At 35.8% G+C, this 17,098-nt stretch overlaps 1 protein-coding gene across 3 annotated transcripts in view; it reads left to right on the forward strand.

Moving 5' to 3' along the window:
- LOC139977167 (uncharacterized) overlaps positions 1–16,880 on the forward strand; it is a 187,079-nt gene extending 170,199 nt beyond the window's left edge. For all 3 annotated transcript variants that reach the window (XM_071986380.1, XM_071986381.1, XM_071986379.1), the window contains 11 exons: positions 736–834; positions 1,101–1,158; positions 2,279–2,481; positions 2,859–2,999; positions 4,182–4,331; positions 7,866–8,015; positions 13,900–14,137; positions 14,506–14,726; positions 15,035–15,096; positions 15,354–15,486; positions 16,193–16,880. In XM_071986380.1, the coding sequence (XP_071842481.1) occupies positions 736–834; positions 1,101–1,158; positions 2,279–2,481; positions 2,859–2,999; positions 4,182–4,331; positions 7,866–8,015; positions 13,900–14,137; positions 14,506–14,528 (1,062 nt within the window). In that variant the 3' untranslated portion in view covers positions 14,529–14,726; positions 15,035–15,096; positions 15,354–15,486; positions 16,193–16,880. The remainder of the gene's footprint in view (positions 1–735; positions 835–1,100; positions 1,159–2,278; positions 2,482–2,858; positions 3,000–4,181; positions 4,332–7,865; positions 8,016–13,899; positions 14,138–14,505; positions 14,727–15,034; positions 15,097–15,353; positions 15,487–16,192) is intronic.
- Positions 16,881–17,098: the final 218 nt, after the last annotated feature.

Consider the following 17,098-nt stretch of genomic DNA (forward strand, 5'->3'; position numbering starts at 1 on the left):
GGTCCTAAGCACGAGTTCGAGTACATACTTTTGTATTAGCAGCTATACAACCATTGAAAGTGACCCAACATAAGTACACACCACACAGCTGAGTATGAGTACACATAACTATGGTATAAGAAGGCAGAGTATGAGTTCACATAACTATGGTAGAACAGGGCAGAGTATGAGTACTCATAACTATGCCATAACAGGGCTGAGTATGAGTACACATAACTATGCTTGAACAGGGCTGAGTATCAGTACACATAACTATGCTAGAACAGGGCAGAGTATGAGTACACATAGCTTTGCTAGAACAGGTATGGGTACACATAACTTCGCTAGAACAGGTATGAGTACACATTACTATGCTAGAACAGGGCTGAGTATGATTACACATAACTAATCTAGAACAGGGCTTACTATGAGTATACATAAACTATGTTAGAACAGGTATGAGAACAAATAACTATGCTAGAACAGGGCTGAGTATGAGTACACATAACATAGATGCTAGAACAGGGAGAATCAAATGGTGAAAGGTCTTTTGAGGTTAACAGAAGTCAAAGTATGAAAATCTTGTGAATTCACCAAAGGTCAAAACTTTCAATCTTGTATGCGGTGTTCCAGTAAATTTTCTCAATTGTAGCAACAAATGCATTCACTTTTAAGCACAATTATGGCTTCCCTTTTTACTAGTTGATATTATAATACTTTGTGTCTAAAACCTCATTTCAACATATTTATCTGCAGGACATATCAGCATCATCCCTCTCAGGCATTCCTGTACCATCACAGTCTGCAGATGTCCCACACCCAAAGAAGAGACGCTTTAGGGCCATTCCACGTCACGTAAGTCACAAATCAGAGAGACATTTGACACTTGTTTTCAATCTCCAGTTCAGTGCAAGTTCAGTGCTATGAAACTGGGTTGATTTCTTGGCGTGAGAAATCTTCTTTCCTGTATTACTGGTGAAGTGTGTTCATTTAATTATGATTAGGCTGGTATGTGACAGCTAACAGACGTCTATACAATATTGTAAATTGCTAAACTTACCTAAACTCCTTTATACATCAACTTAAATTAAGATTCGTTATTAGATGTTGTTGTTTTTCAGAGTAAAATGAACTCTTCAGGAACAGTTCATGAAGAACAGGGATCTATGATTGGAACAGGTTAGTGCTGATATTCATGAATTATACAATGGATAGAACATCAACAAGCAAACTGAAGTTCAACAGCTGTTGAACTGTTGTTCTCCAAGACATTCAAAAAGACCACACCATGTATGAATAGAGCTATATGGAGACTATCTGACCATTCTGTGGCATTTACTTCTTTCCATAAAGTGCTATTTCCTCTTACCTCAGATTGTTGGCAATTTTCATATGAAATCCTTTTTGTGTTCCCCTAGTATTAAGAACGAATAATCATATTAGCCCTAACTTTCACAATTCATGCTAATATGTACATAGCACTTATGCACAGCGCAACCTGTGATTGATACTTCCTGCATTATTGTGACAACACAAACATTCAGAAACTCAAATTACACTGTGCAAAAGAATTATAAATCCTTGGTTAGTAGGACTTCAATGCCATCATAGCATAAACGATAGGCTTACAAGTCTTTGCAGTAAGATTAACAGTGGTAGCTGTTGTAACTATAAGTGTTAACGTCAGGTTAAAGAAAAACATACTGAAATAATGGTGTCAATATGGTTGCATGGTATCAATGACACAGTGGAACAACCACCCACCCATGGAGCATGGGAAGGGTAAACTGCCAAGAAAGGTTTGCTCTAATGAAACCAAATATCCACATCATTGTCTTAAGTTCCTTACATGCATGATGTAGTTAACTTACTGTAAGTCATTCCTTAGAAAGTGGGAGGGTGTGCATATACTCTCATGTCAACTTTGCCATTTCATAGTTATGTTCCAAATAATGAGGTTTTGTCACAGTAGTGCTGAGTATTACATTTTCAAGTTTGTTAGCATTATGTAAAGAATTGTATGTTATACTTGTAATAATCTTGCTTTGAACAGCATCAGCAACAAATATCAATCCTCTGTGAGTAATTTGAATTTGAGTATTTTTGAAGAACTATGTGTAACAGTTTAGCTTGCAGACTTCTGTGTTTAGTTATTTAAGTGACAACAATATCAACTTGGAAACTGATAAATACAATCCATCCGTCGTCATATAAATACAACCTTTTTAAAGAATGCTTTTATATTTATTTCATATTTAGGAAATGTAAAGTGCCTTTCTGTTTCATTTTGACCCTTCAGGTACCCATCCTCTGTTGGAACCACAACTGGACACACCTTATGAACTAAATGAGAGAAATTGCATCTGGGAGAATGTTGACATTGGTGATGAAACTGTTCAAGGGAAACGTATCGTGTTGTATGCTGCTATACATCTATCATCTCATAAAGCTATAGTACATATTGATGTTGGTTATTACTTGGATTTAGAAGGCTGTGAAGAGGTAAGTTTAAGATCACATAGGCTATGGTTAGCAATGCTGAATACTAGGTGGTCACATATAAAGGTTACCACAGATATTAAAATTTACTATTTATTGAATTTACGCTGAGTTGAAATGATGGAATGATATCAACAATTAATATTGGCTATTATTTGAACTTCATACCAAAAAGTTAAAGAGATGTTAATTCACATACATAATCATACAATTTTGTGTATATTGTAGATCTACATGAGGTTAATCTACATGCTGCTTTTTGTCTCTTACATTATCTATCACAAGGCCAAAAGAGGAGGTTATTTTACACTTTGATATGTATCATCCTCTAACCTGTACATATGAATTAATCCTTGCTTTCTTCCCTTTTCTGTTTGAAGAATGTCAATATGAATAAAGTCTTTGTGTTTCAAAAGAAGCCTTGGTTTCTTTTCAAAAAAGGACGATTACCTCTTAAATTCTATTTTGTCAAAACTGAGCCGCGGGATTGGAACTTTCGCCCTGATGAAGGAAACCCAAAGGTATGGAGGATTTTTATTCACCCAAAGTGTTCGATAATAAACCTTTCATGTTAAGACTGATGTTGACAGTTCTTTTGGGGGGATTTATCCTAATGATATAAGAGTGAGCACTGCCCTAAAATTTCACAAGCTGCTTAGAAAAAACCGCTATAAAACGTGACAAATTTTCTTGTAGAAATAGGTTGTTTAATCTCCATAAAATTCATGAACTATAAGTGATTGCTTGAGTATTTTTATATTCAAATAGGGATGTAGAAAATTATTCAAACTGTATTCAAAAAAGGACATTTTAACTTACAGGAGTCTGTAAAACAAAATAGTTATGTATGTGATAGCAGGCAATACCTATCGCTCCTAATACCAACTTGGACATGGGTTAATGAGCAATATTAATTGATTCCATGCCAAAGGCAGGAGCAGAATTTGTGGACATGATGACGAGTGTGTGTTAATGTAAACAAAATCTATCAAAAAGTGAAAAGTATGTTAACGTCATGTTCAATACATAGATCCAACTTTAAGGTCAGTGGGTAAAAGAACCTTTGTTTTTGACCAAAGGAAGTCAAAATAGGTCAAAGATGAGAGTCTTGTGAACCATGTGTTTAACTGCAGAGTTAACATTTTGGATGAACGTCTTACAAAAAAAATGTGGCTCAACCTAAGTGAGTTAAAGAAGCTGCGAAAAGGCAGTTGGGTGTAGATAAAGGCTCAGTGTACTCATTCACATTGTAGAAACTGAAGCATGAAGCAATATTGTACATATTATGTTCATATGTCATAGCTATTATAAGAACCTTATGCTTGTTTGTTTGTGGAGATATGGAAGCTCAATTGGAGGTTCAGTTTTTTTACACATGATAACACCAAATGTAAACTTTGAAGTAGCTCATACTAATAGGTAGGACCACATTGCTGTATTAAATACTCTTGTAGAAGTTGTGGTATGGAATCACCATGCCTGTTGGCAGTTTGGTTTACCTGTACTACCAACATAATAGTTACTATATAAATGTTGTATACTATCAATGTTCTTTGTAATTAGTATCATTCATTGTATTGCTCACCGCAGATATGTAATTTCCTTCTGGGATTCAATAAAGGTGACTTACTTATGATGGTAAAATTTAAATATTGTGAATATATTTATTCATTTTCAATTTAATACCTTCCTTTTTACCCCAGGAAATACCATTCGACACAGCAGCTATTTTGAAAGGAAGTTACTGTACATTTGTATTCAATAAGAAAGGTACCATGGAGACGGACAAATGTTCATTTTACTTCAAAGCTGGACAAGAATCACACCTTACAGACTTAACCTTTGAACTAGAGGTTTGTTATTTATCATGATTCATGCTAACTTAGGTTACATGCAAATTTCATTTATGTTATCAACATAGCTTACCTCAGAATAAAAACCCAGTGACCCCATATCTCAAAATTGGTGTTGATTCCTTCATGTCTATGTTCAGATCATTGCTAAGCTTTTTACTTATTATTCATAAAATAATTAAATAAATCAAACTTAGAGTATCTGAAGGTGTAATCCTAGCAGCATCTACAGATGCAGACATAAAGGAAAAGGGAGGAAACCAGATCAAACAGACATATTTTACAGACATGATAAAGCTGTTTGGGACACTAGCCAATAAATGGGGTAAAATTGTAACAATGGGCAGTGAAATGAAATATGAGGTGAAAGGATTACTGAAGATGAAATTGGATGAAGCATGTAAATCATGTAGTAGACTATATTTAAGAAAATTAGTCAGGAAAAGATCATTTAAAAAAATCAAGTAAGAAATGATGAGGATATAAGGTGAAAACAAGGGATTAGACTGAAAAAGGACTGCCATGTTGCTTAATGATAACTGATCTAATGAGATAATATTGTGTGACAAGATTGCTAATGGTATGTTCAACTTAATTGTGTCAGTAATTGTTCACAGGAAATTAGCTTAATCATGGGCAGTGCAGGACATCCCTTATTGGTGAAATCAAATCAAAGTTGGAATGACATTCCACTGTGTCATTATGGATCCAGTTTATTTTGTTTGAAGCACATATCTAATTATTACAAGTAACAGACTTACACCAATCATACTGTTTAACTGAAATGTGTATCATAGACTGCTGTATTGAGGCCTTAAATGATAATGGAGAATAAATTAAGTTCCAGATGATGAGTGCATTGTATTTATACTGTGATTCGACAAATATTTAAAGATATACAATCCCAGACGAATTTAAGGCAGGAAAACCCTGGAATTCCCTGGAATATAAGCCAGGAAAAGCCTGGATTTAACCCAGGGAAATCCGGGGAAATTCCTGGGCTTGAAAATGGTAATTCGGACAGGAAAAGCCTGGTAAAGCCTGGTTTATATAACTCATTTAGAGCCAGGTTAAGGCCGGACAAGCCTGGATGGTTAACCCAGGTTTACCCCGGAAAAGCCAGGTGTCTAGTATGTGAGTGAAGAGCCAGGAAAAACCAGGAAAAGCCTGGTTATATGCACACCCAGGATTACCCAGGAAAAGCCAGGTCCCTGTTTATATCAGTGAGGAGCCAGGAAAAGCCAGGTATACATACCCAGTATTAAACCGAAAAAGCCAGGTGTCCATGCTTACCCTATATAAATTATCTTGCTGGCTTAAGTTGGCAGTTACTTTTAGCTTATAGGAGGTTAGTGTGTTTGTGGTATAGGAAATTTTCATAACTTTAAAATCATGAATTATATGTATATGTAAGGGTGTTAGCGACTGAAAATAAACGTTTGTTCTTGATCAGAGAACTCTGGGTTTGGTGTGATGACCAAACACAGAACAAGACACATAAAAATGGAACACTCAACTGGATTGGATCAAAATAAATTATAATTATGAATAACAAACAATATACAGCTGATCTGAGCCCAGTCAAAGAATTAAATAAAACGACTTAAAGTCGAGAGGTGCACCCAAATGTTAAAGTTAATACACTGAATTTATAAATCTGTTCTGGTGATTGGTGTGCTGGTGACATCAGGTACAGATCTTCCACGACATCAGACCTTCCACGACATCAGTATAGTTGAACAGGATAAATTGTATGATAAATGTCCGATCCCAACAAAATAGTATCCTTTAATTAATAAGCAATAGTGTCCCAGGGTGTCCTTTCAGTAAAATAATGTCAGTTATAACAAATGGTGTCCCGGAATATCCTTTATGGTAAAATAATATCCTCTAAGTAAGTAATATCCTTTATAGTAAATAATGTCCTTTATAGTAAAACGCGTGCCAGACTGTCAGGTGAATATCACTCCTTCCATAAAATAATAAGGACTACAGTAACTTGATTTTATAAATTAAGGTTTAACACAAACTATCCAGCATTAAAACTAAATTTCTCGTCTTTTGCAACTGTCTTGCTCCAATACTCATGGCCAACTGCCTAACTCCCTATACCCTCACAAAACTCTTTTGTTCCTATAACATATATATACAGAGACCCCTTTTCCTGTGAGAGCTAATTTCCAGGAAGAACAAAGATAGTTGCTTAGCAACTCAGAAGAGAGAAATCTTAATCCCCCCGACCACAAAACAACTTACAAATATACTGTACAAATGTATAGCCCTCTGTACAGTGAGCAGCTGCACTAATAAACAAGTAAAACTATGGTACAAAAGAAAACTTTATGTAAGAGCTAACCATCTTACAACTAGCTAATACTGGGTAAAAGGCAAGCTTGGCTTTTCCTGCCTAGCCAGGACAGCATTCCACTCTCTTTTCCTGCCTATTGTGGACTTGTGAGGCTGGGTGAAGCCAGGAAAAAGGCTGGACTTTCAAAATCCTGGCTTTTCCTGCCTAGCCAGGACAGCATTGCCCTCGCTTTTCCTGCCTAGTGTGGACTTGTGAGCCTAGATGAAGTCAGGAAAAGGCTGGACTTTCAAAATCCTGGCTTTTCCTGCCTAGCCAGGACAGCATTGCCCTCGCTTTTCCTGCCTAGTGTGGACTTGTTAGGCTGGGTGAAGCCAGGAAAAGGCTGGACTTTCAAAGTCCTGGCTTTTCCTGGCTACCTGAGGCAGGAATAAAGCTTGGATATCCAGGGAAACCCGGGGTTTTCTTGACTCTTGCTTAAAAGCCAGGAATTATTTTCGTCTGGGAGTTGCTTGTTTCATAATATATTTTACATTTATAAGAACTCAAGTAGACACTGATAACTGAGATGATTAAGTCAATGGAATTTTCTTAAATGTCTATATACAGTGCATTCAGAGGCAGCACCAGAAATTCCAAAGTGGAGAGACAAGTGGGGTGTGGGAGGTAAACAGAGGGTTGGGGAGAATTTTGAAGTGAAAAAAGTACCTTTGTAAAGTGGACATCACAGGAAAACTTAAGGGGCTTGAGCCCATGTCATACCCCCCTCCCCAGCTTCATTGGTGATCCAAATTTTATTTATGAAACATTTTATTTTGCATTAAATTAAACAAAAAAAATGGGGTCATACTGTCCACGGTCGTACATTCATCATTTTTAATTGTGGGATGTTGATTGATTTAGAAGCCAAATGTGTCGCATATTGACTGCAGTGACTAGCAATTTTAAGGATAATATATATGTGAGAGGAAATGACGATAATTCTGCATCTTTTTAGCAATCAACAAAGCATAACTTTAACAGGAGTGATATATATACAAGTACACGATTAATGAAACCTCACTAATGTTAAACCTTTATCACACTACATTCATACAATCAACCGTGTTGTTTTTGGGTTGCATATATGAATATTAATCAGTGACATAAAATTGTTAATCAGATATCCCTTAAAGTTAAAAGTTCATGTTTCACATATTTATGTATATTTTTCTTGTTTCTGATGTTAGGATGGAGGAAAAGATTCTGCAGCTAGCAGTTCTGAGAAATTAGTTGATGCAGGACTATCTCAGTCACAGAAGAAGACTTGTCATGAAAGTCAAACTGTCAATAAACCAATACGAAAAATTGATCTAGAAGTCAGCGATAAAGATCTCATGGTAATAATTTACACAATTTTCTGGTTGTCTTGGCAAACATTCTTTTCAGAGCATATGACACAAATTGGTGCTTTACAGTTTGTCCATACTGGCCCTTAAGGCACACATATTTTAAGGTTCAAACTCTATGGTTTGCTTGTATATATATATATATATATATATATATATATATATATCATCATTAGTTATTTCTACTTAAAACTGCTTGCCATCTATGGTACTGATGCTGTTCTTATGATAACTGATTTTAATGAGGTATGTTCTTGCTGCAGTTAGTTACATTTACTATCTAAACTGAATTGTTACAATAGTGAATGCAGTAACTTATAAAGATATTAAACAGAGCATACGACCAAGCCCTCATGATTCCGTGCCATGTTATGTGAATGAGCTTAACAAATTAGAATATGTCAATTAAATGCTGACTGTGCGCCTCATGTCAACAATTTGTATTGATCACAGCTGACACACATGTATGAAACCGGAGAAGCATACAAGCTGCACAATGTTGGTTCACAAATCAACTTTGGAGATTTCATACAATAAATTATGCTAAATACTGAGCACAACTTTCCACAGTTTCAACCACTGTCTAATTGTGCATGGAGTCTTGGGTACAGCATCAGTTTCTTTGAAAGTGCACATTTTTCTGTGAGTGTGCAAACTGAGTAGCAGCATACAATTTGTACTGACAAGTTTAGGGGGTTCAGGTGTATGATTAAACTGTTTTCCCTCAAAAGTGTTTATGTTGATCAAATAATAGATACCATCATGTTCATTGGATCCTTTGTTCCCTAGGAGACTTAATTTGTGGGAAATGCACAATGAAAAGGATTAACCATGCATACCCCCCCCCCTCCCTACACCCCATAGCTTCCTTTCCCACTCGCACACCTGCATTCCAAGCTAAAATCCCATGTACTGCCTTAAGTCAATATTTAATTTGCTATTCTGGTAATCGCATTGTCCTGTCCTACAACACAAGTTCCTATGTACTCTTTTGCACTCTTACCAATGAAAATAAACTTTCTTGAGCTTTGAATTGCATCTAGCAATTCAACATGGGAGAAAGAATGGGCTTAATTTATGGCTACTGACCTAGCTTGTATGCAAATAAGCAAGTCTTTCATTGGCATTCACCTTGAACTAATTTTCAAGGTGTGTTATTGTACTCTGACAAGTGTACACTGCACATGTATTTGGTTTCCTACTGTCTAATTATACCATCTTGTACTAGAGCGAGAATGAAATATATATTTGACTTACATGATAAGTGGATTTCTTTAGCAAATCTGTATTATATCCTGCTTCAAAGATTCAGTTATTTGCTGCATTTATGACATTTCTGTATTGTCTTGATATACAATAGGCTGTGTGATTTCTGAATGCTATATCTGGGCAGTACTACTTCCATCATAAAATCCTTCCTTTGCCTCTGCCCCTCCCATAAAGGTTCAGGCCTCTACCACAATCAGGGGAGGGGAGGGACTTGGATTAATATTTTTTGAATTCCACAACCTTCCAATTTCAGCTATTTAGGAAGACTTAAATTATAGTCCAAGTATGCTTCTGAATGCACCATTTCACATTTGTTATTTCATTTTTTGATTGCCAAAATCAAAGTCCAAAAGCCTTGTAAACAACTCACAAAGTAGAGGTTGGATGAACTCCATATGAAGCACAAGGATGCATGTTATTGAGTAGAGGAAACATTTTGTTTTTTAGTTCAAATGCCATTTGAGGTCAACAGAGGTTAAAGTCTGAAAACTTGTGTAAGCTCTCTACTCAAAAGGGAATGCTTGAATATACTTATTGCGTTCAAGAACACTGTTTTTTTTTTCTCTTTAGAAGTCAAAGGTTGTTTATAGTAGTTAGTAGTAAAAACATTACAGTATATAACTTGACCAACTACAGAATAGGTGAAAATTGTAGTTGGATGATTGTTGCCCCATAATGTGTACTACCTGCAGTTAGCCCAAAAAAATATTTAAAGATGCTATATACCTTCCTCCGGAAGGTTGCACATTTCTCAATGGCTTTTCTGTAAACCTGTGTTGAGGAAGGGATTGCAGAATTCTTCTGAATGTTCATATTTTACATGGGCTGGGAAAATGTGTATTTCACACTTGGTGCTGCTTGAAAATCTTACCATAGTGGTCACCATTTCTGAAATGTTAGGTCCCAGTTTTATATTTCAGAAGGACAAAACATTCAGCACTCATAATATCTGACATCCTGGTGACAGGCAACATTGAGTCTTAATTGCAGGCATGAGACTCTTCCGCGGAAAAGCGGATTTCCGATTTTTTTTTTTTTTTTCCCGCATTTTTTCTCGTAATTCACGTTTTTTATCAATTTTTTTATTTAATTTTTTTTTTTTATCATTTTTTTTATTTTTGCCGAACATGCTGGACTGTGAAGGGAAGGAACACCGAATTTGACCAGTGGTGGAATCAAGTAGCACAAAGCAAGCAAAAAAGCCTTTTTTTGGTTCAAAAAAGCTAATGGATAAATTATACAAGCAGATATTCCACACTTTTTTGGCGAGTTACCTGATGTGATAGATTCCATCTAGAGTCCACCATTTTGCATCTAAGCCCTCCTTACCTGACAAAAAATGTCTAAAGGGGAGGGGGACACCCCTCCCCTTAAACCCCTCCCCCAGGACGGCGATCGATAAATTTCAGATTTTTTTTCCCCGGCTCAGTCTCATCCCTGTAATTGCCAAAATGAAATTAGGAGCAGCAATATAACAGATCTAATACCTTCTTACAAAATGACTCTCAAATCATTATTTTAGTTTTGAGCACCATATCTTTGACGCCTGGCATTCCTATATGTCACTAACTGTCACAGGATTGACCTTTGCTCTTTAAAGTGACTGAGATAATTTTCCACTTATGATGACACTGCTGTTTACTTTTGCAAAGGTCCAGTTATCTGAAACTTTTTTCTGATCATCTGGTGCTTGACTTAAGGACACATTTTCCTAAGTTGCTCTAGCAATCTGGTGATTCCATATATAAATCTGTACTCCAGCACCCAAAGTAAGGGGACACAAGTCTTATTGTGCCTATTTTGAATATGTTGTTTACCATTTGTGTGTGCCAGATGGGGATGTGCACCAGTTGTAAATATTTAAACAAATTCCACACTACAAGCATATCTATATGTGCAAACTCCATTAGTGCTCGTTTCATCTGCAATCATGCAATATGAAGAAATGCTCCCAGAACGAGCAAATTGCAAACATTTCTAAACAAATTACATGAGGCATTTTGGGTGGCTCAATGCCATTCCTTGTAATTATGTGCAAGGGCTACATGGTGCAACGTGCAACTAGGTCATGCATTGCGTATATATTGAGTGTGCTACACACGTCAGTTGGGTGGTGACTCACGACTTGTCACCAATTTTTGTTTCATAATGTTCTTGATTTGCTCGTTCCGGGTCTGCACATGTGCAAATGAGTCGGGAAAAGCAATATTATTTATTTTAATCACATTTGAGAGACATCTAGCTTGTCACAACCATTAGAGTTTTTCTGATTCATTCCGCAGTATGGTCATGGATCTTTTTCAAGTTGCCTCATTACCAGTGATTTTCCTGAACCAAGTCACCATAGTATCTTAATGGGGGTGGTGGGAGGGAAGAATTCACAAACTCCTTTGAGTGACACTCAGGGAATTTATTCTGTATCATGCTTCAATATGCTTTTTCGGCCGAGAATCTCGCAAATCAATTCAATGAGTTTTTCATAGATAAAGTTGCTTCCATTCACCAACGTTTCGATAATAACGTCAGTTGGACGGACATAATGGAAGCCGATGATACCTTTAATGGAGAATGCCTTTCACAATTTGAACCCACCAATGAGACTGAGATACGGGAATTAATTCTTCGTGTACCAAATAAATCGTGTTCCATGGATCCTTTGCCAACATGGATATTGAAGAGGTGTGTCGATGATTTGCTCCCAATTATTACAGCCATTGTTAATAAATCCCTAGCCGAGTCTCTCGTTCCGCCATCATTCAAACAGTCGTGTTTGACTCCACTCCTGAAAAAAACTGGATTGAACAACGACTCTCTTTTAAATTACCGACCTGTTTCGCAATTACCATTTGTGTCGAAACTAGTTGAAAGAGTCGTTGCAAACAGATTAAGTCACCACCTAGCTGTAAATGCACTGCACGATACCTACCAGTCTGCCTACAGGCAACACCACTCAACGGAGTCCGCTCTTTTGAAGGTGCACAACAACATAGCAGTTTCACTTGATTCGAAGTTTAATGTGGCTCTTATCTTACTTGACTTGTCCGCTGCTTTCGATGTCATCGACCACCAAATTTTGTTTCAACGTCTGGAAAAATTTTTGGGGGTTACACTAAATGCATTAAGCTGGTTTATATCTTATATATATATATATATATATATATATATATGACAGGAAGAAAGCAATGGGTCAAAATTGGCCAGACTTCGTCGACAGCTGTACAACTTAGCAGTGGCGTCCCACAAGGCTCAGTACTTGGCCCCATCATTTATTGTATGTTCACCAAACCATTGTGTGAAATCATAAAGCGGCACCAAGTCAACTACCACTGCTACGCCGATGATACGCAACTCTACTTACAGTTCGATCCCAAAATGCCATGGACAGAAATACAAGAAAAGTTGCAGGAATGTGTAAACAATGTTGGGATGTGGTTGAGGAGAAACAAACTTATGTTAAATGATGTTAAAACGGAACTTATTATTTTTTCACCTAAAACCCAAATGAAAGACAATGTAACTCCGCACATAACAGTTGGGACCAATACCATTTATCTGCATCTATTGTTAAGAATTTAGGAGTTTACTTTGACTCTCATCTTACCATGGAGACCCAAGTTAATCATATTATCTTGCTATTTCCATATTCGTAATATAGGTAGAATAAGAGATTTCATTACAACTGATGCATGTAAAATACTGGTTCAATCCCTTGTTACCTCTCGCTTCGATTATTGCAATTCTTTACTATTTGGTATATCACAGTCTCTAACAAACCGCCTACAACGCACACAAAATTGTGCAGCTCGCCTTATATCTAGAACTCCTTGTCGCAACCACATATCTTCTGTACTGTATGAACTACATTGGTTACCTGTACGATTTAGATCAAAATTTAAAATTCTTTTACCTTTAAGGCTCTTAATCACTTGACCCCTAGTTACATCACCAATGAGACCATACCTTATATTCCGCCTAGATCCTTACGCTCAATTTACTTAGTGTGCTTTCTACCCGATCATCAACATATGAATTTAAACGTTTTGATTATACTGCTGCCACATTATGGAATAACTTACCCCAGGACATATGCAATATTAATATAGACTTAACGCAATTCAGAAATTAAGAAATTACTTAAAACACTGTTTTTCAGAGCTGCCAACACAGATTAATGTACTTTTTATTATACTTGCTGTACATACTTAATTCAGGTGTTATTATTGTATTTTAGTCATAATTTTTCTATTTATTTTTTAACATTTCTATCATATATTTTTCTATACAATCTTAACTTTTATACCCTTTTTAACTTTATACTTTTATCAAATTTTTATCTTTTGCTGTAAAGCGCTTTAGAGCAATTTTTTAATTGAATAAGGCGCTACATAAATTTTGTGTAATGATAATAATAATACTAATGTATATACAGCAGGTGTCAGTTATAGTATAATTTGTAAATAAACTATAAATGGAACACAATCGATGTGAATGTTACTTCACTCTGTAATCATTTCAACAAAAAATATTAAATACTTTAAACAGGGGACCTGATAGAGAACTGATTTAGTTTGTGTATGTTCTACTCATGTATCTAATCATATTACAGGATCTCTCCGGGAAAATTCCAAAAGAATGGAAAAAAGTAGGTAGAAATCTTGGACTACAGAACCCAGAGCTTTGTATACTTGAGAGAGATAATAACAACCAGGGACTCAATGAAACTGTTTATCAGATGTTGTTGACTTGGAAACACAGCAATGGCAGTAAAGCCACATACAGAGTACTGGGAGAGGCTTTAATAGCAGCTGGCCGCAGAGACCTGCAAGAGATGCTGTACAAGCAGGGTAAATATCTAATGTTATACCTTAAAGGAACATAGCAATTAAATATATAACTGTTTCATACATAAAACTACTTTCTGCTACAGATACCGACTTTACCATTTAAAGTAAACTTGATTTCCTTCTGCAACATTATAACAGCAAATAAACTGTTTTGAATCTCACTTTAATAACTTTCACATTAATGAAGTGGACAGATTTTCCTCCCTTGTCTGTGTAGGGTATCTGTATCATTTGATATGCACATAAAGAACTTTAAATTGTTTATATTGATAAAGAAAAGCCATTCAGCATTCAAATATCTTGTTGTCTCTTACATATAGACCACTTTATTTCATTAAATATTTGTTTAACTCATCTCACCTGTTCAGCTGGTATCAAACAAGAAAGCTAATGAGTGGCTAGAAACAGGTGGGAGTTCATACTGAGGTAAAAGCGTCCAATATGCAGCCAGTTCATTCTGCTAGTCGGACGTAAGCGATCTCATAAGTGCTCATTTCCTGGAGGAAGAAATACGATAGTGAGACGACTTGTAGTGTTCTTTACAAACAATTGACAGATTCTTGAAGGAAAGAAAATATGTTAAGTCAAGGTGAGAACATTTTAAACATTGTAACTATGATAACTCATATTTGAAATTTTTAAAATGGGAGTTGAGAGTACCTGACTTGAATGGATGGAGAAAATAATATTAAAAAAAACCCTAAAACTCTCTTAAAGCAATGATCACAGTTTACAGTTGTGCATTTCAGCTTTTAGACTGATATTGATAACATTCATAACATATCAATGGTAGACTTTCATTTGTAATGAGCTTCCATCATAGTTACTGCACTATGAATATGTATATCAGTGTTCGCGTCTTTATGTTTGCAACATTTATATCATTGATCATTTCAGAGTCAGTAGGTATGACTGGATCAGAGATCTCTATTGGAATTGGAAAGCAATATTCAAACAAGGTACAAGAGATTCCTACATTTTTACTGTTTGATGTATTTCTGGTCTCATTACTAATAAGCACGATTGATTGGTCTTCTACCGCTAGATACAAGACCTTCTCAAATCATCTTGTCATAATATATATTAGTTAAATGTTAACAGTCAGATATCAAACATGGGTTTCGCCATTAGTATAATTTTAGTAGTTCTTACCTAATTACATTACAAAGTTATGTTGATGCAACTGCTTAGTAATATGTTTTGTTGTTCTTTATAGATGCTTACATGATATCATTAACTGTATCAGCCTGGGATGTTTCTTTCTGCATATCTTACACTGTTTCAGTGTACATATAACAGCTGTATCCAAGCACATACGAAAGCATAGTGATCTTCATATTTTATGCCAGGTATGCATTGTGCATGTTTTACACTGCTTTTGAGACATTGTTTATTCTTACCCAAATCTGCGACAGCTAAGTCAGTAGGGCTATGTTTACGCGATTCCCTAAGAAGTGCAAAGTTACATATATTCAGTGTCTTTCCAAATAATATTAACTGATGTACCTCAATTCAAGAAGGGATGTGATTAAAGGTTCTTGACCTAATTGATGTAACAAAGCCATTTTAACCTTTTTAGCCATTAGCTATTACCAATGTTCTGTTTACCTTTAACTTTCTTTTGGGTTCATGTGTCAAATTTACTCCAGATATTAAACGTTTTTATGCTTCTTTTTCATTATTTGTTTTATTTGTTAAATCTAATAGTGGAATGACTAAATGTAATTGAGTTTGGTGACAATAGCTTTACTGTGAAACCTTTGTCAAATACAAATACTGTCAAGCTGTGGTAATTGACCAACAGGATCATTGTTAATAATTTATGAGAAAGTTGTAGTATTACCTGATGAATTAAATGTTCCTAAATATATTTCAATGTGATTAAATGTTGCTAAAAGTACTAGATTTAAAAAGAAAACTGATCTCAATGATCACCAGATACGAAATAAATCAAACCAACAGGCGAATACTAAAATAACCAATTACAAGAAACATTATATATGACGTCAGCTAGTCGTTCTCATTTTTCATAATTCAATTTGGATTTCTATACAGTGAAGAAGAGAAGATGATTTTGACTTGAACTCCAGAAGTTTCAGACAGCATTTAAATTTGCCTTATCTACACCAGAAACGGCCATCAATGGATAAGTGAACAGACAAGATATGTAACCATTGAAAGTATGCTAGATGAGAAGCAGCGGTATAGTAATTAATTGTAGCAGAGACACAGAGCAGGCATCATCCAGCTGTCTAACATCAATACATCTATGGCTAAGAATGAATCCAAAGGTATGGTGGGTATTGAGTTGTGGGGACACTGAGATCATTGGTGGAACATCTATGACTATAGAGCACTACCGTGACTACCATTTAATGTTTGGACCAGTTGTGGGGACACTGAGATCATTGGTGGAGCATCTATGACTATAGAGCACTACTGCAATGACCAACTAATGTTTGGACCAGTTGTTTCAGAGCCAAGATGTTAAAGATTTCACATAATGCCATATATTAAGCTGCATTTTAACATGGAGAGAAGTTTTAATTACTCTATGCATTTATTGATGGAAAACATACTTTCTAGAATTAAGCATCTAGGTTGTCTAATAATAAAAACTAGAGGGAAGTCCACAGAATTGCATATCTCATTGCAAAATCACTTTAATGAATAATAGCTGCTGGTCTTCAGAACAAGTTTTAAACTTCACGCCAAAGCAGGTAGGCCAAGGAACCTATAACGTCATCCCTGGTGGAAATTCCAGTTGAACTTTTGAACTGGGTTCAACTGGAATTTTCTATATGGAAATTGGCACAAATTTGAACTACGTTGAAATGGGTGAACTGGGGTTCCCAACTGGTTCAACTATGTTTTACTGGGTCCAACTGGTTCAACTATGTTTTACTGGGTCAACTATGTTTTAGTGGGTTCAACTGGGTCAACTATGTTTTGCTGGGTTAA

This window comes from Apostichopus japonicus, chromosome 12, assembly GCF_037975245.1.
Source record: "Apostichopus japonicus isolate 1M-3 chromosome 12, ASM3797524v1, whole genome shotgun sequence".
In the NCBI taxonomy this organism is placed as follows: Eukaryota; Metazoa; Echinodermata; class Holothuroidea; order Aspidochirotida; family Stichopodidae; genus Apostichopus; species Apostichopus japonicus.